Raw genomic sequence first — 22426 nt, forward strand, 5'->3', positions numbered from 1 at the left:
ACAAGAGCAATCAATACTTTTTCATACAACACACAGTCAAGCTGTGGAACTCCTTGCCAGAGGATGTGCAAGGACCAGAACTTTACCAGCGTTCAAAAAGGAACTAGATAAATTCACGGAGGACAGGTCCATCAATGGCTATTTGGCAGGATGGGTACGGCTGGTGTCCCAAGCCTCTGTTTGCCAGAAGCTGGGAAAAGGAACTGGCTACCAAAAGGTTTTGGTGTGTTTTACAGTTGCAGCGAAAGAGGAAGGGAAGAAAGTGCTCAGTGCAGTGAAAAAGGAAAAGCAGACGTGAAGACACCTGCCGTGCTGCAGACAGATCATGGGCCATGGAGCCTCCACCTTGCTAGCAGCCTTCAGCGCTACTCTTGCTGGATCTGACTGGGACGGTGATGCCGGTCCCTGTAAGGCACCAGGAATCATGCCGCCTGCTTGTCTGGTGTGCACTAGGCTTTAAAATCCCCCCAAATTGCTGCTCGGGGCCCCGGACCCAGAGGCAATGGAGGCTGGGGGCAGGGGAGGGGGAATTTTGCTGCCTGTGAAGGGAGAAATTCCCATCAGTGACTCATTTTGAGGAGACGTTGCCCACAAATTGTGATCCATACTGGGGACAGGGCTTTATGGCCTCTGCTGGTGTTCTGTTTGCTGGGTGGAAATGGGGCAGGGATGTTCCTGAACCCAGCCTGATGCCCTGGTCTCCCCAGTCAGGAGTAAGTCAAGAGCGTAGGTAAGATGAGGCCCTTTATTTCTGCACCACAGTGAAGCGGCTTTGAGGGTGAGGTTTATCTTGGGGCATCCCTATCCGTCCTGTGCTCCTTTCATCCGCACGCTGTGGCTTTCTCTCGCTCCTTTGTCAAACGCTTTCCTCCTCAATAGTGTGGATTTGAAAGAAAAAAAAGTGTTTCTATTACACTCTCCATAGCAACTGCCTCAGCTTGCCAGGAATAAATTACCTCTGACATGACTTGGCTTATTAGAATATTGCAAATGTTATTTCTGAGTCAGATCTTTCTGGTGGGAACATTTTCACTCCCCACCCCCCATCCAACCCATCCAAAATCTCCTCTGCGGGCTGAGTAAAAGGCAGAGTGACATCCCCTTTCCCAGCCATCAGGGGCTGCAGGGGCAGCGGAGAATGTCTGTGTAGGTGGATAGCCTGACAGGAGTGGAGCTGGGCAGAGTGTTGGTATTAACCTTGAATTCTGTTGTCCCGGCAGCTCCTCTGCACACTGTGGGGCTTCTGTTACCAGCCCCCATGCGCTATCTTGGCCGCTGCACGTTGGAAGGATGTGGGACCAGCTCTTTTCACCTTCACGTGGGTTGCAGCCCTTTGAATGTGGATTTACCCCAGCATGGCAGAGAGCAAGATTTGGCCCCTTGTTTAGTTAAGTTCAGATTGTTTCCAGTGAAGAAATCAACCTCCTCTTGCCTTCAGACGAACCACGGTCTCTGCAGCTGCAGCTAGGATGTTATGGGGGTACGTTCGGATGCAGGCACCTGGTGTGAAGGAGCAGGGAGCCGGTGGGCGCAGGGTCGCAGCTGGACCCAAACAAGAGTGTGACAGTGCCGAAGCCCTGCCAGCTTTGACCCCAAATGCTGCACGTCTCCTGAGATCAGCTGTCCTGGCAGGACGACTGCCTCTGTAACCAGCATCCACAACAGACAATGGAGCCTGGGCCCTTTCAGTGGGAATAAGTCCAGTGCCCTTGTGAGGAATTAGCCACCTCTGGTGAGGCCTGCTGAAGGCAGGTTGTCTATGAGCCACAGGCAGGATGAGGCAGGAGCAGCACTGGAGAAGGGCAGGTGCTGGGGGAGAGCTGTAGAGCTGGTGCAACGGGACTGTCTGGAACCAGGGACTGTACTGAGCAGAAGGCTCATGAGGTGGCCCCTGAGCACAGGAGAAGATTCAGCTCAGCTCGGGACAGGCTGGTGCCAAGAGAAGAGGGTCACTCTGGATTGCTGGGGCCGGGGGCACAGGGGTTGTGCTCCCTTGGGAGGTGACCAGCAGAACAGAACTGGAGAGAACTGCCGCCTTTTCACATCGGGGTTGGTGACTGGTTGCCCCTGGAGGTACCTGCCAATGGAGGTACTTGTGTTAATAAATGACACCTGGAAACAGGGCTTTCATTGGACTATGACAAGGGCATCATTCCTTTCTTGGGCCACTGAGATGGGTGCTGGTCTGGCCTGGGATGAACAGGATGCTTCAGGGGCCTGATGGGGAAACTGAGGCAAGGTGCACCGAAAGCACTGTGACGGGGCATTTGCGGAGGCTCTGGTGGGGTGATCTGGCCCAGCCTCCAAGGCTCAGAGGCAGCTTTGGGAATCACATCAGAAACCATCCGTGTGGGCTTGCACTCCAGGCCCATCTCTCCTTTTCATTTGGGATGGAGGTGGGTTTTGCTGACTTTCTTGTCTGTTAGCCCAGCCTGTTAGCCTAGGCTGGATTGCATGAACCATAGACACAAAGTCCCCAGTATCAATGACCTGCGCCATCTGGTCCCTGAAATCGATGCGTTTCCACCAAAGAGGAAATGGTCGCACTTCACTGAATGTTTGTTTTTTATTTTCACATCAATAAAGTGTCCCTGTTTGGTTATTTAGCTCCAGCTTTGGGGCGCAGGGTCCGGTGTGTGAGTTGGAAATAGAGCAAAGTCTATCAAGAAACGGCTTCTCAGCGGAGTGAAATGAGCTCTGGAACCGGTGGGAGGGGACATGGTGAAGAGCACGTTCTCCACCTCGCTTCGCTGCGATACCACCATCTGAAGTGGAAGGGACAGATCCTCCGCTGGGGCAGTGTTGTGCAGCCTCACTGATGCTGCACTGACTTACGTCAGCTAAGGCCACACTTCAGTGTTTTAAGTTGAAATAATCGCAGGGCCCATTGAAAAGTCCAAGAACAGCTACTTGAGTTTCACTGAGCTCAGACTCTGACACCCTCTACAGAATGTTGTGCGTTGAGACGATATTAGCTCTCCCTTTAGCCCCGAAAGTTTGTATTAGGTTTAGAGGCCCGGGGTCTGCAATAAACACCCCTCCTCCCACACTTAGGTTATCATTGCAACTCCCAGCTACACACACAGGGGCAAAACTGCGAAACCAGGGCAAATATATCACAGAGGGCCGGCTTCTGCACCCAGCTTGGATACAGTGGTGGTCTGGTGTGTGTGCGCGTGAGGGGGTGGCAGTGGCTAGCCGTTGGTCAGAGCTCTCCATGGCCAGGTCATCTGGCATAAGTCAGAGCTGCTGAAAAGCACTTCCAACATATGTCACTGGCATAAGGCTCCTCCGTGACTGTATACCTGCAGAGAATCAGGCATCACAGAGCTGTCCCCTCTCTGCTATGCGCTCTCACTCCCTGTAGGCACAGGGCAGGGGGCCACTTCCCTGCTTTCTGCCATGGAGAGCTCTCCTGGACAGGGGGGTCTCTGCAGCTCTTTCCTGGCTAGTTTAAACCCCCTTTGCATGAGGGGAGCAGACCAGTGAGCCCGGGCCATGCAGTGCAATCGGGTGCAGGGGAGCAGAGGGCGAGTTTGGGTACAACAGGGGCCAGCAACCTTTCTGAGGGGGGAGTGCCAAAATTGGACCTTTTGATGTCTCTGTATGGTCACAGTGAGGTGATACGTTTAATAGTCCGAGTTACAACAGCTTCACTAATGGATCAATTACACGGCAGAGCTTTCCCGGTTATGTGGTGGTTGGTAGCGTTAGCTGGTCTTTTGTCAATCCACAGGTGGCCTGGCTTTGAGCCAGCTCCCAGCTGTGTGGGGGAGGAGGGGCAGGGCGTAGCTGCCGCCTCACATGCTGACGCATATCAGCTCACGTGCCACTCTTGACACCCGTGCCGGAGGCTGCTGCTCCCTGCTCTAGGAAGTGCCAAGCCGCCATTGTAGCAGGCATGAGTCTTTGTTCGTGAACAAGCCCATAGGCAACTAATGCAGGTGCCAGGCTGAGACCAATAGACTCACCTCTTCAATGACCTGAACCACACCCAGGTTTTCAGAGTGCACAGACTAGCCTATCAGCCCGCTCTGGGGGTGTGGCTCACTCCCTTTGGAGCCTTGTTTTCCCTGGCTGCAGACACGGACAATATCGACTAAGCCAGCTGGGGAGGAGTATAATCGCGCCGGCACAGCAAACGCAGCCTGCCGACAAGGTGCGCGAGCAGGGCCCAGGTGCTCAGTGTACCTGACAAGTGAGGGATTCAGACCTGGTTCTGGACTGGCTGGGTACAGAGTAGGTCGGACAAGGAAGTAAGTGCATGGAGCAGAACATGCAGGTCGGCTGGTAGTGGTACCTGACCGTGTGGACTTGTTCGCCTGTTGTTAACACTTTCCAACAGCCAGTGCACGACTGACAGGAGCTTCGTCCTGTAGCCTCATGGAAAGATTCAGGGAAGCTTTGCAGGGCCAGTCAGCCCATCAGTCAGTAAGCTCAACCTCCACTAGCAGAGTTGGACTGTCCCAGCCCTGCAGGACATGGGGCCAGAACTGGAGGTGGCATCGCTCTTGCTGAGCTATTGCCAATAATGATGCTGGCTGGGTGGCACGGGCCAGGAAGGGGTAAAATGAGGCCTGGATTAACTGTGTTTAGCCCTGGCCTTTGGGACTCATTCAGATGATAATTTCCAAGTCATCAAAGTTTTTTGGCCTAAGGGTGAGTCAATAAAAAAAATGAACCTGGGTTCCTCACCCTAGGCCAGCCAGCTCCAGGCAGAAGAATCCCCAGGATAGAGTGGCACAAGTGGGTGCTACACCTGGGCCAAATCTTCCTCGCCTTGCCATGCTGGTGGAGCCAAGGGCAGCAGCCGAGCTGCCAGTTGGAGTTTCTTGCCTGTCTTTCTCTCTCCCAGCCATTTTTTGTTTTTCTTTCTGCTCTGCTCTCCTCCCTCCCTGCTCCAGTTTTCACCCTGTCTCCTTGCCGGATCAGGGACCCAAGGAAACTGGGCTTGGGATGGAACCACAGCGCTCTCCTGAGTGTGAAACCAATCTGCCCCACCACGTGTGAACGCAGCAAGGCCTACTCAAGCTTGAGAACAGGGGTGGTGCAGACCAGTACACAAAGCCCGGCAAAGGGGGAGTCGAAACACCTGGTTTCTATCCCCAGCTCTGGTGTGGAATCTCCTTCCTCAAGGCACTTTCTGCCTCAGCTTCCCCCCTCCCCCACAAAATGGGAATAATGGTACCGGCCTCCTTTGTAAATCAGTGGGCGCTGCAGAGGAAAAGCATGGTATAACCGCTACGTATTCTTATCTGATAATGCAGACCCACATGGACAGCCTGCCTGGACTTGATCTCTGGCCTGGCTCAGAGCATTACCCCAAGCCAGACGACAGGGCCGGCGTGGTGGGAAAAGCGTGTCCGATGCCATCAGTGCCCCCGTCTGCGACTTTAATAAAGTCTGGGTCTGCCTCTTCCCTCGGGGCTGCAGCACGGCTCATGCTGGGGGCATGGCCGGGCCAATCCTGAGCAGTGCTTAGGCCAGGTGTCCAATGGGCCGGGAGCCGCCCCTGAGGGATGAAGGTGGGGAAGGGCTGCGCCCCTCATTCGTGGGGTGATACACTGCCCAGGGACTTGGCCGTTTACTGGCTCTGCGCGCTCTGGTAGGTGGTGCGTGACAATGCTGCAGCCCATGACAACCCAGCAGAGTGTGGACACGTGCGCCCGGGGTTGCCTAGAACGTGGCCTCGGGGAGCTCACGGAGCAGCGAGATGCACACTTGACCCCAGCTGCCGCCCACGGGCATGCAGGCAGGGCCCCCTGCTCGCTGAATGGAGCTCGTCGTTAGGAAACACAAACCAGCCCATCCTGCCTAGGGCTCACTTGTGCCGAGCTAAGCCCTGGCCAGGCGGAGAGCAGATGAATTTGGTTTAGGGCCTGGAAGGAGACTCCCACCTAAGCGGTATCAAGAAAACAAGCCAATGTCCCAGCTGGCGCCAGCCCGCTCGGAAATGTCGGTGGGTCGTCACGCTGCTGTGGGAAGCATGAGCAGTGCAGGGTGGTTGAAGCTGTCGGGAGCCACAGACTCTGCCAGGAGGCCTGCTGGGAAAGGAGCAGAGCAAATAGATGTCACCAGGGAATCAAAATGGCACCCACTCTCTCCCGCCCCCGCACTCCACCCGGCTGAAGGGCTGATCCCTCCCGGCACGGCGCCCTCCCCGCCAGGCTAGAGCGGGCCCCTACTTTCCCGAGCATCATGACTTTTGTTTGTCATTCACACTGGCAATTCCCAGTCCTTGGCAGGGACAGGAGCTGGTCACTGGGACAGGGAGCGCCAACCAGAGGGACAGAACAGCCTGGCGCCTAGGGATCCATGTGGCCTGGGCAGTGGCTCTGGCTGGCTACCAAGCCCAAGTCTACCCAGCCCCCTGGGTCTGAGCTCAGGTAACCAGCCTGAGGGCCCCAATCCTGATCAGAGCACTTGGGCCCCTCCCAAACATCCATGACCAAACTTGGAAGGAGTGGGGTTCGGACGGCATCAGCAGGAGTTAGGCACATCATCCCCTGGTGCAGAGCAGCGTTATTGAAGGAAATTGCCTTTATCTGGCCCTAAGGAACGTGACGTAAAATAAGGTCTCGATGGTTTTACTGTGGTGTGCTCTGGTTGTTGCCACTGCTAGATGACTTCTGTAGTGCTTGGCGGTTGATAGGTAATCTGCTAATGAGAGCAAGACGGGAGGGCCAGGGCTGGGGTGATTTTTGGCTGGACACACTCGGCTGGTATCCCCTGCTTTTGGCACATTAGGTGACAAGACAGAGGGCAGAGACGTCTGTGCTATCACCATGTACAAAATGATGTTGGATGACAGATCCTTCCTGTCATAGGTACTGGAACTAGGGGAACAGACACACCCCCTGGCCTGATGTGGTTTCCAGCTTTCACAGTTTGGTTCAAAAGCTCTGAGCAGCACCTCACCCCGCCCATAAATATTGTTCCAGCATCCCTGCCTCCTCTCCACACCAGAAAGTCCAGCAGCACCTAAACAAGGAGAGGAAGGGGCCTTCTGACGAGGAATGGCCAGGCTAGCACCGACCTTGGCTTTCTCAGCTGCTGGTGGGTTGTTCCATCAGAACGTGCCAAGTCGTCAACTCCACAACTTTTCAGGAGTTGGTTGTGATGACACTTTGAAATTTAAAAAACATTAGGGGGAAAAAAGAGTTTGGAAATTGTTGGAATGTTTCAATTCAGCCTGGAGAAATTCTGGCTTGGGTTTAGAAATGAAAATGCCTTTAAAATAAAAAATAAAAAAAAACCTTGTGAAATTTCAGCTAATTATAGTTTTTAATTTCTTTAACAAAACCATTTCAATTGATCCAAACTGAGTCCCTTTCCCCTGCAGTTTGGTTGGGGGAAAAAAAAAAGGAGCAAGAGAGAGATTTTGTGCGTTTGTTCCCTAGTCATGCTGTGAATATTTGTTGATCTCTCAAAAATATTTCAAGAGGCAGGAAGCCCAATTCCTGCCACACGGTGCACCCCAGGGAATGGTAGGAAGGTGGTGCCATGAGGAAATCTGGCTAGTCTCATGGCGGGTTTCTTGGAAAGCAAGGAGGTGTATGTTACCCGTAATCATGTCCTTGCAGAGGGGCCCCAGGAGTGCGTCTACATAATGGAACAGGTGAAGCCACAGCACTCTTTGAGCAGCGTGAGGCCTGTTTTGGTCACATACGGCGTGGAGGTTTGCTGTCCCCTGGACATCATCTTCTTCTCTTTGACAGGGGCTGTTCAGAAAGATCTTGTTATTGTAATGGCCACCAATGATGGTTAAAGTCAGTGTCACCCTCTAAGGTCTCCCTTAGTGAATGGGACCTGGGTCCCAAAAGACCGGGGCTGAGACATAAGAACATAACAGTCATATTGGTACAGACAGAAGGTCCATCTAGCTCAGTGTCCTGCCTCCTTGTAGTAGCCAACGCCCGGTGTCCCAGAGGGAATGAACAGAATGGGGAATCATCAAGTGATCTATCCCGTCGCCTGTTCCCAGAATCTGGCAAACACAGGCTAAGAACACCACCCCTGCACATCCTTCCTGGCTAATAGCCACTGACGGACCTGTCCTCCTTGAACTTAATGAGCTATTTCTTGAGCCCGATTATGGACTAGGCCTTCACAACATCCTCTGGCAGGGAGTTCCACAGGTTAACCGTGCATTGTGTGAAGCAATACTTCCTTCTGTTTGTTTCATACCTGCTGCCTGTGAATTTCATTGGGTGACCTCCCTAGTGCTTGTGTTATGAGGAGCAAATAGCACTTCCTTATCTACTTTCTCCACACCTGTCATGATTTATAGCCTCTATTGTAGCCCCTCTTAGTCATCTCTTTTCCAAATCCAAACATCCCAGTTTTGTTAATCTCTCCTTGAATGTGTGTCTCCTCGGAGTCACAAGACACGTCCCAGGTGATCTCAGATGCGACCGCATGGGCCTGGGCTGGACTTGCCTCCCAGACAGCCATGGCTGTAGCATGTCTCCATTGTTACCAAGGCCTTGCCCATCTCTGGTGGCCAGGGACCTGCCTGCTCTGTCAATAAGGAAGGGCCCTGGGAGAAGGAGACTATGGCAGGAACGTGGGGTTAGGCTGTCACTATTTCTGTTTTTGAGGATCTGGGAGCTCTCCGAGAATGTGGGGAGGGGCCATCTGAGTAAGGGGTGCAATAACAGACCCATTCCGTACATGAACTGCAGAGGGGACAGCTGCTCCCAGCAGCCCCAGAGCATCTTTGTGGACAAGCCAGGCAAGAGGCAAAATTGGGGCACATGTACCAACCTGGTGTCATCTGGGGATGGGACACATAGACAGCAGAGAGCGACTGTAGTGCCTCTCTTGAGCTGCTAGTCCCTGCCCCTCTTTCTTCTGAGGGCACATGGTCCCCAGGTAAAAATCGCTGGGCAGTTTATGGCCAGGAGTCCGTGGGACTGGCCAGCTTTGTAGAAGGGAGAAGGGCCAACAGGACGGCTGTGTGAAGAACATGAGGAATCGGGCACCTACCCGCTTTCTGGAGGCAGCTTTTGGAGAGCTTCGTTTGCAGGAATTCCGCCATTTCCTTGTCTTCCTCTCTCTCCCTGCAGCAGGCAGAAAGTGGGGCTTAGCCAGGGGCCGGCTCAGCAAAACAAGCCCACGGCAGCCAGCCCACAGTTCCAGGTCACTTGACGTGGGCTTGAGGGGCCAGGCCTGTGGGGCCGACAGCAGCTGAGAAGCCCTTCCCAGCCGGGCTGGTTCTGGCTCCAGGCCCCTCCGACCGCTGGGTTTCAGGGCCTGGGTGCTATGCTGCTGGATTTGAGGGGATTTATTTGGCCCAGGTGTGGAGATTCACTGCGGCATGTTAAGGTTTGCAGGCTGTGGCCGTACCCGCAGGTTCACATCTTTTGACTGAGAGGCCCTGTCTGAGCAGAGCTCAGGCCTGCGAGTCAGGAGAGCTTGAGCTGTGATCCGGTCTGACTTCCTTTGCAATCCCAGGCAAGACTCTCCACTGCTCTGTGCAGCAGATATAAGGCGAGCGAGAGGGAGGGATTGCAACGTGTACCACTGGCACCAGCCAGCAAGCGACATCCAGTAGCAACTGGCACCTTCAACAGCAGCTGCTTTGAAAATCTCAGCTTCAGTGCTGTTGTGGCAGCTGCCACCTTGGCCAGCTCACCAGGGCTTGAACCAGGCACAGGCACAGCTAAAAGCTGGAGTGCTGCACCCTGAAGCAATCAGAGACTTGTCGCCCATGCGGATCAGCGCAGAGGACACCTGTGACTCACGCTGTGCCAGGGGCTTACACTTTAAAGATGGACACTGCCCTCCACAGGCTAACAGCTATGGCTTTCCCACTGTCTCACAAAACCCTCTTCTGCTGACCCCGTATGCACCCCAGAGTTAAGTCAGCTGGCTTCCGTTCACTCCAGGGGACCCTGCATCTACAGTCAGATGCTGGTGGCAGCACACTAGAACGAGTCCCATGGCTTGCACAGTGTGTCTTGTTCCTTTCTGCACACACCGTGTGTTCAGTCCTGCAGGGTCCCCTGCCTGTCTGGCTTTTCTGTCCCAGCAGAACTGCATGTCACCTGGACCTCCCGGGCTGGCAGCACTGGGGCTTGCCTGTAGGTGAGGTAGGGATGAGGGGAACTGGCTGGCTCTGCATTTACCTGTGTTGTGTTAGCAGTGTTCCTGACAGCAGACAGAGTTCAGAACTCTGTCCCCAGGAGTTACCTGCAGGACCTTATCCCTTGGCACACACACATCTGAGACCAGGCCAACCTCCCCTTCACTTCTCCCACCCACCAGGTTAACCAGGCCCTGCAATGAGTGACCACGGCCTGCCAGCTCCCGGGAGCAGACCCACCACGGGTGCTGGCAGCCTGGAGGGATGCGTTGGTGACGCTGCTCCCCGGGGCATGCAGGCAGCAGAACTAACTAGAAACCTCGATTTGCCCGAGAGGCAGCAGAGTGCAGCTCGGCAGCGTGCAAGCCAAGAGCTGCAACGTGCTGTCTGGATGGCACAAAATAATTGCGCAGGAATGGCCCCGCACGATACCCACGGGCAGCTCCATGCAACAGCAGCGCTCAAGTGCCTGATGTCCGCCAGCAGCCATGGGTTCCCAGCATTTACGGCTCCCACTTTAGTCTGAACACGAGGCTTGCGGGTGCTGTGGGCTCTGGGAGAATGCAGAGCCCTATGGAAAGCCAGAGGCACGTGCTTTGAACGGGTTTCGTTCTGCAGCAGCTGCGTAGGCCTGTCTGACCCTGCTCTCTGCCTGCTCCGGCACGACCAAGCGCTCTTCAGCAACTTCCATCGCCGCTGGCGTTTGTACTCCCAGCGCCCGATGCCACAGCCAGCCCTCCTCTGTGCCTAAAGCCATGGCCTTCCCCTGCTCCCCCCTCATTCTTCACCTCCTGGGCTGGCTTACATGCCAGCTCAGCCGCTCCTGGAGTCGTGTGATTACTTCAGCATCTCAGCAGGCATTGTGCAAAACAGTCGTCAAGAAAAGCTCAAAGATGTGACCCGTGTCTAGTGGTGCCACGTTGACTGCCTGACTCTGCAGACAGCCTGAAGCAGCAGTGCAGGGCAGGGTGAACTGCCCCTACCAGCTCAGTGGGGTGCTGGGTCCAGGGCCCCGTGTTCCAGGGATTCCTTGCCAACACCTGACTAACAGAAGACTCAGCACGTGGCAAGAGGAGAGGAGTGCAGTGGGGCTGCCCACCCAAACAGGCACAGCTGGCTGCTGGGGTACATCCCGGGGAGCTGCTTTACTGCCCACTGCCCCTATGGGGAGGATACAGGTACGCCACTCTCCATCCCTCCCTTGGGGGTGTCTCCTTGGCACTGCCACTCCAGGAGGAGGTGGAGCCACAGTGTGGAGTTGTGCCAGTGGTACTGCAGGGCACAGGACTACGAGGCAAGTAGTCCCCTGCGCTGCCTCACTATGCCCCCGCGGAGCTCCCTAACCGCTGAGCTGTTCTGTGCGTTTCCTGCCCCCAGTGTAGAGGCCAGCCTTCCGTGTGTGGTGACACTCAGGTGTGCTGGGAATCGCACATGCTGGAGGTCTGCCAGCCCCTGCAGTTTTCAAACATGCTCAAGCTGGCTCTTCCAGCTACCTCAGTCTTTCAAATTCCACGTCGTCCACCAGGAAATCCCGGGTCTCCACCAGCTTGTGTATCTGCTGCACCAGCTCCTCCTCCCGCTGCTTCTCATCATTGGACTTCTCCTTCTCTGCAGCAGGGAAAACACAACACAGTGCTCAGCTGCACAGAGATACAGAACCCAGTGATGCCAACACAGCTGCAGGGCAGGGCTGGCTTCTCTGGGCACGTCAGCGCGGCCGTCAGTGGGGCGGCTTGTGGACATATGTGGCCAGCTTGGCTCTGGGTAGCAGGGATAACACCAGCAGTGAAGCTGCAGCAGCGGTGTGCAGACCAGGCGTCCCACACAGGTTTGGACAGCCTGGGCTGCCCCATTGACTCTCCGTGAAAATTGTTAGCTGCAGAGATATCACGGGCAGAGCACTCCATTAGCATTTGTCCGGTCTTCTGCATGAGCCAGGGCACAGAATCCCTCACTGACCCTTGAGTTTAAGGGGTGCTAAGGGGATCTGGATGCCCAGCTTCAGATCTGGATTAAGAAAGGGCCTAGGGGCTGCAGCCCAGGGCCCCGCAAGAAGCTCTCCGGGCTGCCAAAAGTGCAGCTCTTTTTGTGAGGGCCCCTAGCTTGGGGCCTGGGCTGCAGACACTAAAGCCCCCGCGCATTGTCCAGCCCTGCCTGACCAGGGGGAGGGGGAGGTGGCTCCACACACTGCCATTCCTCCAACCCCACTGGGCTGAGCCATATGGCTGCCGACTCCAGGGGAAGCTCCATCCCTGCCCTGCCCTCGTTTTCAGGCTTCGCCCCCACAGCTCCCATTGGCTAGGAATCCCAGCCAATGGGAGTGTGGGGACGGGGCCTGGAGGTGATCTTAGCAGCAGCTAAACTGGATATTGACTTGCTATTTAAAACCTTCTGTGCATTGCCCAGCAACGCTGCTGCTAGGGGCTGAATGGGTGGAATTGTCATCATCATTCTATCGTGTTAGCGCCTGCCTGGGCCACAGCCGTTTCTCTTATTTCTTGGAGGAACTTAAGCCATGTGCAGCAGGTCAGCACCAGCCTGTCCTACCTCCTACTTGAGTTCAAAAGGCAAACCACAAATGTGTGTGTCCTGGAGGAAATGTACATGGGGTTTCCAGGTTAGCAGGGATCTACAAAGAAAGCGTTGGTCAGTGAATAGGGCACTAGCCTGGGAGTGGGACACCTCCAGTCAACTCTCTGCTCCACTACAGACTTCTTGTGTGACCTTGGGCAAGTCATGTAATCCCTGTACAATGGCGCTAATAATTCTCAGGGAGGTGCTGAGTATATAATTCAAGTTTGTAAGATGCTCAGATACTCCTGTAACGGCAGTCCAATAAGTACAGTAAATAGCGGTGCAAATGTTAGCTAATTTGAGCTAATTGTCAGTCAATTAACTTCAGTTAAAAGTGCCAGCGAGGTACATTCACTTTGAAAAATATGCTTCTCGTTTCTAGCTTAACTTTGCTGACTTTGACCTTCAGATGCCTTTGAATGTTAAGTATCAGAGGGGTAGCCGTGTTACTGTGGGTCTGTAATAAGCTCTGGCTTATTTATACCTGGCCCTGCAGATTTCCAAGACCAGCATCTGATGAAGTGAGTCTGTGCTCACGAAAGCTCATGCTCAAAACTTTTCTGTTAGTCTATAAGGTGCCACAGGACCTTTTGTTGCTGTTTGTATGTTAACGCTCTCTAGGCCTTGAGAGGTTTGGCAAGCTCTGGGCAAGCATCCATATGTTTGGGGCTCCTATCAGAACTCAACCTCTGCTGGAGCTGCCTTTTGATGGTCACTGAACTCTACTGGGAGTCTCCTGAGGTCAGCGTTTCCTATGTGATTTGCAGCACATCCTGAGTTGACTCAGGCTGTAAATAAGGCAAGAAGAGCATCTCTTGTAGGGCCAGCATTTCCTGTCCCAGAGGAAGCTAGGCATGCCAAAGAGCCTTAAACGAGAAAATACAAGCAAATGTTCTGAAAGCTTTGCGCTTTTCTCCAGCCTCAGAATCATTCCAGCCTAATTCAAGTTCTGAGCTGCCACTGATGCCAAGTTCTTAGCTATGTGCCAAGGCCGGGGCCTGCACTAATAACTCACACTAGGGCAAATGCTTCCAGGAGCTGCCTGGACAAAGTGCTGTCCAGAGCCCACACTAGAGGCTGTCTCTCTACGTTTATGTGTATGGATCAAAGCTGCAAATCTAGAGTAGGAAATGTGAGATCCAGTATCCCCCAGCCCCAATCTGCACATCCTCGGGTACAGGACCAGGTCCACACTCTGAACTGGGACGTACACGTTGTGGATGCCAGTGGCTGTTATGGCCATGTGTGGAATGACATTCGGTATGTGCACAATACAGAGGTGATGCGTCACCTAACAAATCCATTCGTCTGGCTCATCTTCCAAACTTTTGGAGTCCTGCCTGTTGCTGGCCCGAGCGCCTCCAGGAGTCCTGGGTCTGAGCAGAAATAGCAACTTCAGGGACATCAGGATCAAACCTCAGAAGCTTTCCACAGCACTGGGGCCTTACCTGGGACGGCAATGAGTTTCTGGAGCTCCTTTTTCAGCCGACTGATCTCCTTGCAAAGCTGAATGTCATCCATCCTGCAGGGACATCAACAACAACACTTAGGGCTGGTCTCTGCTACTGCCTTAGGCTGACGTAAGGCAGCGTATGTTGATCTGATTGGGCCCGTGTGCACACCTCAGCATTCCTCCAGCGGTGTAAATGCCCCAGCACACCAAGACAGCACAGCTGCTCCACAGGGCGTACGGCAGTCTCAGGGCTTCAGTGTATCCAGTTTTGGACCTGAACATTCAGTTGAAAAGGGACCTTGCCAGCCAGCACCCCTGCCTGGGCTGTTAAAAGTCCAGCTGGCAGCACAGCGGGCTGGCAGGCTCCCTGCCTGGCTCCGTACAGGTCCTGGGAAATGGCCAACATGTCCCTCTCACTCATTTCCTCACATGCTGCCTCTGCTGCAAAAGCTGGACATGCCGACTGCTTCCAGGAGCTGCCTGGACGAAGTGCTGTCCAGAGCCCACACTAGAGGCTCTCTCTCTACATTTATTTGCATCAAAGCTGCAAATCTAGAGTAGGAAATGTGAGTCCTTCTTACAGTGCTTCCAAATTACAGGGTCACAGCTCCTGAGACTGGCATTTAATTCATGGTTCAGGTGTTCGCACACAGGCCTGGCAGTCAGGTATCCTGGTCTGTGACTGACTTTGTTACTGTGACCAAACCACTTAGCTTCTCGGTTCCTCAGTTTCCACAGCTGAGGTTTCAGCTCCAAGCAGCATCTAATTTGCTCCCTGATTTGCATGCAAAGTGCTGCCTCAGACAATGCAATGTGGTTTTCATTTTTATGATAACAAATTAAGACACAGCAAGTTATAGTTCCTGCCAAGCCCAGCTCCCCTGGGAATTTCCCTGGCACAGCAGCAGTGATGCTGACTGCATATGTATTTGGCAGGGTTTCCAGGCCGATGAGCAGCTGTGCTTCCACAGACACTTTCCTTTCACTAAGAGCTGGTTGATGGGCTTTGACAAGTGGAGGGTTAGTTCTAATTCTGCACTGATTATAGGGTGACCACACTTCCCTATACTGAATACAGGACTCCTGGTGTAATTACTTCCATTCAAGTGAGCATAAGGGCAATCAATAGCACAAACATCCAAATTAGCATCAAGTTGACTCCACTTTGCTAAAAGGAAATACTGCCTAGATGGATTCTTTTCATTTACCTTGTTCTTAAGGCTTCAGGGTTCACACAGGGGGAGATGACACCCTCCCACCATTTGCACGTGGGGAGAGCTCCCCGCCCAACATCCCTATCAAAGTTTGTCCCAATGGGGGGCAGGAGTGACTGACGACTCAGACCCTCCCTGCCCAACAATCTCATCCCTCTGTGCCTGACTGGGTCACCAGGATGGATCCTTCTCTCCTGGTTCTGCAGCTTTCCAACATGGAAGGATGATGGGGGAACACACAGGGTCACATACCCCCTGCCCCAGATTCCTCCCAGGGTTCACGCCGAGCCTTTTGGCACTGTGTGGGAGGGAAGGGAAAGGAGCTGCTTCCAGCTGTGTGTGTGTGGTGGGGGCAGGGATAACCTGTTCTGTGTCCCCTTTCTGATGTGTATGTGCTAAGTATCTTGTTCCTGTTCACTGCATGAGTCCACTGTCACCCCAGAGCCACTTGGCACAAGGACCCACCTGTGCCTCAGCTTTCCCCCAGGCTGGGGCCCACCTCAGAGACCATGAGGTCCAGGGACCACCTCTTTTGTAGCTACACCAGGGCCAGGGGGCTGCTGAGCCTCCGTGACACCAGGGCAGGCTGCCACCTTTCTAACTGCAAAAATCCAAATACCAGGGCCTGCACTGCCCTTCTCTGAGGACCTGCCCCCTCCTCTGTCACTCCCCCCCACTCGCTCATAATCCCTGCACTGGGAGAGGAGTTGGGGTACAGGGGAGGTGAGGGCTCCAGCTAGGGTGCAGGCGTGGGTGGGGTGAGAAATGAGGGGTTGAGGGTGCAGGAGGAGGTGCTGAGCGTGTGCAGAGTGGGCTGTGGAGGTCAGGGGCAGCATGCAGGCCCTAGCAGGGAGATTGGGTGCGGGGGGTGGGGTCTGCACTGGGAGGCGGGATTGGGGTGTGGAGCTGGTGCGGGGAGCAGTTGCCAAGTGACAGTTACCCCAGGGTGCTGGCTGGAAGTGATGACATCTCAGCTGCTAGGCACAGGGGCAGCCAGCTAGCTCTGCGCAGTGTGCGTGCTGCCTCCTCAGCTGCCATTGGCTGCAGCTCTCAGCCCATAGGAGCTGCAGAGCTGGCCCTCAGGACAGGTGGGAGGGGTTAGCGCACAGAACCCGCTTTCCCACCATCCCTCTGCTTAGCAGCTGAAGGTGGACGTCACCGCTTCTGGGAACAGTGAGGTGTTAGGCAAAGCCCCTGACAGCACCACCAACCAGATTTTAATGGCCCAGGCAGCAGGACTGACTGCAGCCACCATGGTTTCTTTCCAGCCAAACCCAGACACTTCACAACCCTGCCCCTAGGGCTGGGGCCCCCCAGAGCCTCATAAACACCTAAGCGGGGCCCAACTGGACACAGAGGAACCTGGGACTCCTGCCTGCCTCCATGGCTTTGCTCAGGCTGGTGCAGAGATGATGCATGTTGGCAAAAATGTGGACTAAAATATTTGAATTAGCAGGACGGTCCCCACCACCCAACACTGAAAGGAGCCAGTCCAGCCCAGGCAGCTGGCTTCCACCGCCCTACAAAGATGGGTGGTGGTGCAGAATGCTGATTAAAAAGTGGGGTCTGATTCATTTTCCCAGTCCAGCCCAACCCTGAGCAGGATGTATTTTGCAAGGCCCCACCGATGCTACAGAACACTCTCATGCACCAAACTCTCTGCTGGCATGTGCTCAAACCCATGAAATGTTCTGCAAGTTCCCTAGGAAAAAGTCTTTAAGCTGTGAAAATGCAGGTGATGTTTCCAGGTACCCAGGCCCAGTGCTTGGAGTGACAAACAGCTGCGCTGTATATATTCCTCAACTTATTAGCTTGCGCTGCTTTCAGCTGATAAGTCTTTAGTTCACTTGAAAGTGTGGGTTGCTAAGCATCCGTTATGCAGCTCAAGCAGTCCTGTGAGTCACCATCCTTCACCCCTTTGGGAATGAGTCATGTTTGGCCAGAGCTGCCTGAAGCTACAGCCTTGTCCACTGAGAGCAGAACACAGAAATATTAATTAGGGAAGCAGAAAAAATAAAGAGAAAGGAGAAGAGCATTAGTGGGGTTGTGCTGAAGGGACAGGGACCTGCACAGCTCTGCGGCACAGGCAGAGTTCACTAGCTACAAAAGCAGATTTCCTCTGGATTCTGTCACCTTCTGCACACTGACTTCCCTAGATGGTCATCACCACTGAATGGTGACAGGAGCTTTCAAATGACTACAAAGGCAGATCAAATGCACAAAGAATAATTGCTGCCAGTTGAGGGAAAAGCAAAGAGTGAAACCCCTGGAGATGGGGAGCAGCAAGGAAGTGATTGGGCAGAGCTAGGTTGACAGAGGAAATGCCAGAATGGATCAGATCCTGGGTCCATAGCCACGTAGCCTGCCTGTGAAAGAGAGCAGCAGTTCTGGCTGCTTCAGAGGCAAGTGTAAGGTAGAAAGCAGGTATTCAATAAGCTGCCTCCAGGGAAAATTCATTCCCACCCCATTAGAGATGAGCTTGTGCCCTGAACCTGCTGGGTTTATATCCCTCCAAAAACCCTTGGGTTTATTGTGCCTTACTATGGACCTCGGGAGAGGTTCAATCTTTATATAAATGCTCTGTTGGGCACTAAACCCATGAAAGAGTCATCCAAGGGGTAATGAAGCCATTTAAAAGGCATTTACCAATCTCAGGTCTATACTGCGAGTTTCTGAATGTACTGGGTTAGTCAACAGGGCCTTAGTTTAAAATTTGTTTCAAGAACATTTCATTAGTTTGTTGCCAAAGCTCATAAACTCACGTCTCTAGAACATCCTCATTCCCCTCCCCAGCTGACGTTAAGCACAGGGGCACAGGTACAACAGTGCTGTGCAGGGCCCCAGAAACCCTAAAGACTGGCCGGCATAGCTTAATTGCATACTGTCTCTTTAACAATCTTTAAGCAGGGACCCAGGAGCCCAGGTGCTGTACCCAGCCTCTGTGCCACACCGGTAGAGTTGACCTTTCACTTTTAGCCTCATCGTAGCAAAATGAAGTAGATGAGAGTGTGACGGTTGATGGAAATTCTTCCATGTTCCGCACTGCTGTATTTAGTCCTTTAGAACCAGGAAGGTGAGTGCTCAGGGAGATTATTTCTGCCTGTCATGTGGTATTATGGGGACTTGCTGGCTTTTCTCACAAAAGGGATGATTGTCGTTCTGCATCTTTGCCAGGCCACAGTAGGAATATGGAGGCCAAAGAACTAATGCTACACTGGGGAAAAGTAGATTTATCTTTTGTGTACACTGAATAAAAGAATGGCTCACTCCATAACGTGTAACTGTAGCACAGTTTCTGAGGCTGTGCAGAAAGATTAGAGGGTCCCCACCCCTCCCCCAACCAAACTCTCTTCATACATCTATGAGAAAATGTTCCCTGATTCTAAGTACCAGGGGCTCACCATTTCTTTTCTGATCAGTGATGGATTAACACTTTCAGTCCTGCGGAATGTAAATGGCCATCGGCAGGCAACGTTCTCCCACCCCACCCTGAGCAAATGTGAGGGGAATTGGACTTACCGCCTTAAGAAGTCCGTATGTAAACTTCCGCTGATTTCAGGTATGATTTGCAATCAAGGTCCAATGAGCATGACATGGTCTCTCACTCATGCATGTGCAAATCAGAAATAACTCCCTGGAGGCTGATGGACATTTGGGTTGAGAGTAGCTGGGCCCCAACTATACATATTATAAAGGAGCACATCAAACGCAGTTAATTAACACGGCACTTAAAATGCTGGCAGCAGCCTATCCACACTGACTCCTGGCATTTCTAAGGTTAATGAAGCTGAACTGACATTAGCAAATGTAGCTAGCACAGGCAGATGTGAAGTTTCCCTCTCCAGGTCTGTATGTACTGCAATTACAAGGTGTGATAGCCCTTGAGTAGACACACCTGAGACATCTTTAATGGAGCAGTTATCCTGCTACAGCGCTAACTTCAGCACAGGCTAGTCCCGCCAGTAATGGCCCAGATTTCCTGTGGGTTTGCACAGCCTGTGCTGAAGCGTGCACTGTCAGAGCCTTGCTGCCCTGGGACCTGACCTCACTCTATTAAAGCTAGTTTGGTGCATCTGCATGAGCTGTGATCACATCCTGTGGCTGCATTATAGATGTATCTTGGAAGAACAGAGGCCTGTCTGCACTGAAACATGTATTAGCAGGGTTTCATGAACCTCAAAGATCAAAATAAGCAGTGTGATCCCTGCCTAACCCTGCTCAGTATGGTGTCCCATTGTAACTGTCGAGGGGGAGTCTCTGCAAACATTGGGGTAAATCTGTGGGTTCTTTACGTCAAAAATGAGGACACCCATTGGTGCATTGGTATTGTGTGTTCATTGCGAGAATCTCCTGTCATGTCAGGCTTTTCCAGTTAAACAAAGAGCCCAGTGCTTGTTGGTGTAACTGAGCCAAAAGTCCTCTGCTCAAATTTTCAAAAGCACCGTGCTGTTTTAGGAGCTTAACTCCCAGGTTTGAAAGGGATTTCGTCAGTTTGGTCCAGACTTTTAAAGGTATTTAGGTTTTGCTCTGCTCAGCATTGCATGGCCTCAGTGACAATTTGCAGATGTCAGTACACATGTTGTAGGCCCAGATCCTAAGAGATATTTAGGTTCCTAACACACTTTGCAAGAGGCCCTTTTGAAAATGCCGTAGAATTATAGAATCCTAAGACTGGAAGAGACCTCAGAACCTCATTGAGTCCAGCCCCCTTCTCAGTGTGCATGCCCCAAAGCCCGGAAACTGCAAAGTTCTGGACTCCGTGGTGACTGTAACATGTCCCTGTTCCCTTAGGGAGGAGTGTCGGTTACAGCACATCCAGGACAACATTTTTTGCCTTCATCCATCATGTGCAGTGTGGCTGGCAAGCTTTATCCACATGGGGATCAGTTCCGTATTCCTATGGTAGTGATGCTGCATGAGTCTCACCATGATCTGTAACCTGAGACAGGACATGAACCCTCCTCCCCAAGAAGCAAAAGATTTGTGCCTTTCATAATGGAGCCCCTATTGTGTTGCAGGAGCCTGTGAAAACACTCTGGTCCTCCAACAGTGTGACAACAGCTTAAATATGTCCTTGCAATGCGATGGAGGTGGGACATTTACCTGGTGCTAGGATGGCTCTGAAACATAGTTAAATTAAAACACTGTTCACTCACATAGACCACCAGCCTGCAACCACAGTGGGAGACTACAATGGTATGTGGTAACTTCACAGGAGATAAGGCTTTACCTCCCCTTGAATCACATAATTTCTGTTTTAAATACTGCAGGTGGGTGTCCTGATTTCTCCTCTAGCCTTGGGGCTGATTATGTTGGCCATTAGCTGTCTGCTCATCCCACACTCAGGTGATGGTCTGGGTGACAGGTTGTAGGGACCAAGGCTGTTAGGAAATCCTTCACTTCCTGGAAATGCCTTCTCAAAAGAGCGCGTCTAATGGCAGCTGCACTGGGAGCCGTTCGGTCAGTATCGCTGAATCCAGTGCTGCATTGCCCTTGCAGCTAAAGGGCACATTTTTTGGATTAGCCCTAGAATAAAAAGACTTTATAACACTTCGGTTCAACGTACCAGGGGCCTGCATGTCCCAGCCAGCACCATGGCCAGCTACCTGTAGCCTTGCTGAAGAGGGAAGGGCATTCGAGGGAAAGGGGAAGGCAGCAAATGGAGGGGACTCTGCCACCCACAAACCTCACAAGGTGCTCAGCTATAGAGGAAACACCATTTTCAGCCACTGGCAGCAGTACTGCAATCCAGCCTCCTGGTGAGTAAAATATCACAGAGCAAGACACAGTAACAAATATAGGGCCTGATCCTGGAAGGTTTGTTGTTGCCATCCATGGATGCAGAACCAGGCCCAACCATGCAGTCAGTACCTCAGCATCCACACCCACACACTGTTGTAATAATCTTTGTGCAAAGCGTGCCTGGTGAGGAATCATTTCAAAACTCATCATTTGCTGCTCGTTACTGTCCTGCGGAAATGCATGTAGCAACGTCACGTGGTTAGTTCTGAGGTTCCCCATATGGTTCTGTAAACATAAATTCCAAACTGAGGCTGGCAATCAGGACAGTCTCAAGCAATAAGCTGAGTCATCAAGCAGGAAGGGAAACAAAGAGTGCTCACACAGCTAAAGAAAAAGCACTAGGGAACATCCATCAGCATAGACTCTTTGTCTCCTGAATCTGAGCTGGAGCTGATTTGCAAGTGACCCTATATAAAGGAGAGACCCCAAGATGCTCCCCTCTCTCCCTGCTCATTGCATTCAGTGGTCCTGAAATGATAAGACAAAGGAAGCATTCATTGGAAAGGGGGAGGAGGTCCAGGCCTAAGACATTTGGTCAGTAAAACTTCTGAGAACGTGTGCCAGGGAAGACATTTCCTTTTCTGGCCTACTGTACCCACCACCCATGTAGCGACCCCTTTACATGTTCCCATAACCCTGTGTTTCTGTAAAGGCCCTTGCAGGCTTGTCAACATGAGAAAGTTATACTGGAATAATGTGAACTGGCCTTTAAACTAAGAGTTTTAAACCAGTGCACAAGCTTGCCAGTGAACTCTTATGTTGGAGTGAGTGGCTTATTTTCTTTTAATTAAACTTGTTCTGAATCAGCTTAAGCTAAATATTAGCCATTCTTACACCAAAATAGGTCGAGCATGTGGAAATTGTTTTTGACAGAATATTTTTTTGGCCTGAAAAATACAGTTTGTCAAAATCAAAATATTTTGGGAGAATCTGTCCAATTTCATTGAAATGTTCAAAGGGAAACATTTTGACTTTTTTGTTTCATTGTAATGATGTCAGACATCATTTTGTGAGCAGAAAAGTTTGTTTCAGTGTATTTTGATCAAAACATTCATTTTAATATTAAGTTCACAACCCACATAATCTGTTAGATTTAATGTTTCAATATAACTTAAAAGTTTAAATTGAGGCTTCTGACATTTCTGAAACAAAACTTTTCCATGGTTGCAATTTAAATTTTTGATTTTTTTTTTGTTCCACGGAAATTTCAAGATTTTGGCTTTTGGTTCCAATTTTGAATTAATTTTGTTTTAATTTCAGAACTCCCCATGAAATGGAAAACAGGCTTTTGACCAG

General features: G+C 52.1%; 1 protein-coding gene across 2 annotated transcripts in view; it reads right to left on the reverse strand.

Annotated features, from left to right (window-relative positions):
- Nucleotides 1-2553: 2553 nt before the first annotated feature.
- LOC142023657 (bMERB domain-containing protein 1-like) overlaps nt 2554-22426 on the reverse strand; it is a 28523-nt gene continuing 8650 nt past the window's right edge. Inside the window, exons 3-7 of one of the 2 annotated variants that reach the window (XM_075014827.1) lie at nt 14110-14183; nt 11581-11695; nt 8989-9062; nt 7564-7721; nt 2554-6041 (exon numbers count right to left, since the gene is read on the reverse strand). In XM_075014827.1, the coding sequence (XP_074870928.1) occupies nt 7603-7721; nt 8989-9062; nt 11581-11695; nt 14110-14183 (382 nt within the window). In that variant the 3' untranslated portion in view covers nt 2554-6041; nt 7564-7602. Of the gene's footprint in view, nt 6045-7563; nt 7722-8988; nt 9063-11580; nt 11696-14109; nt 14184-22426 lie in introns of both variants that reach the window. The other variant, XM_075014826.1, reaches the window with a different exon arrangement.

Source organism: Carettochelys insculpta, chromosome 20 (assembly GCF_033958435.1).
Source record: "Carettochelys insculpta isolate YL-2023 chromosome 20, ASM3395843v1, whole genome shotgun sequence".
NCBI lineage: Eukaryota > Metazoa > Chordata > Testudines > Carettochelyidae > Carettochelys > Carettochelys insculpta.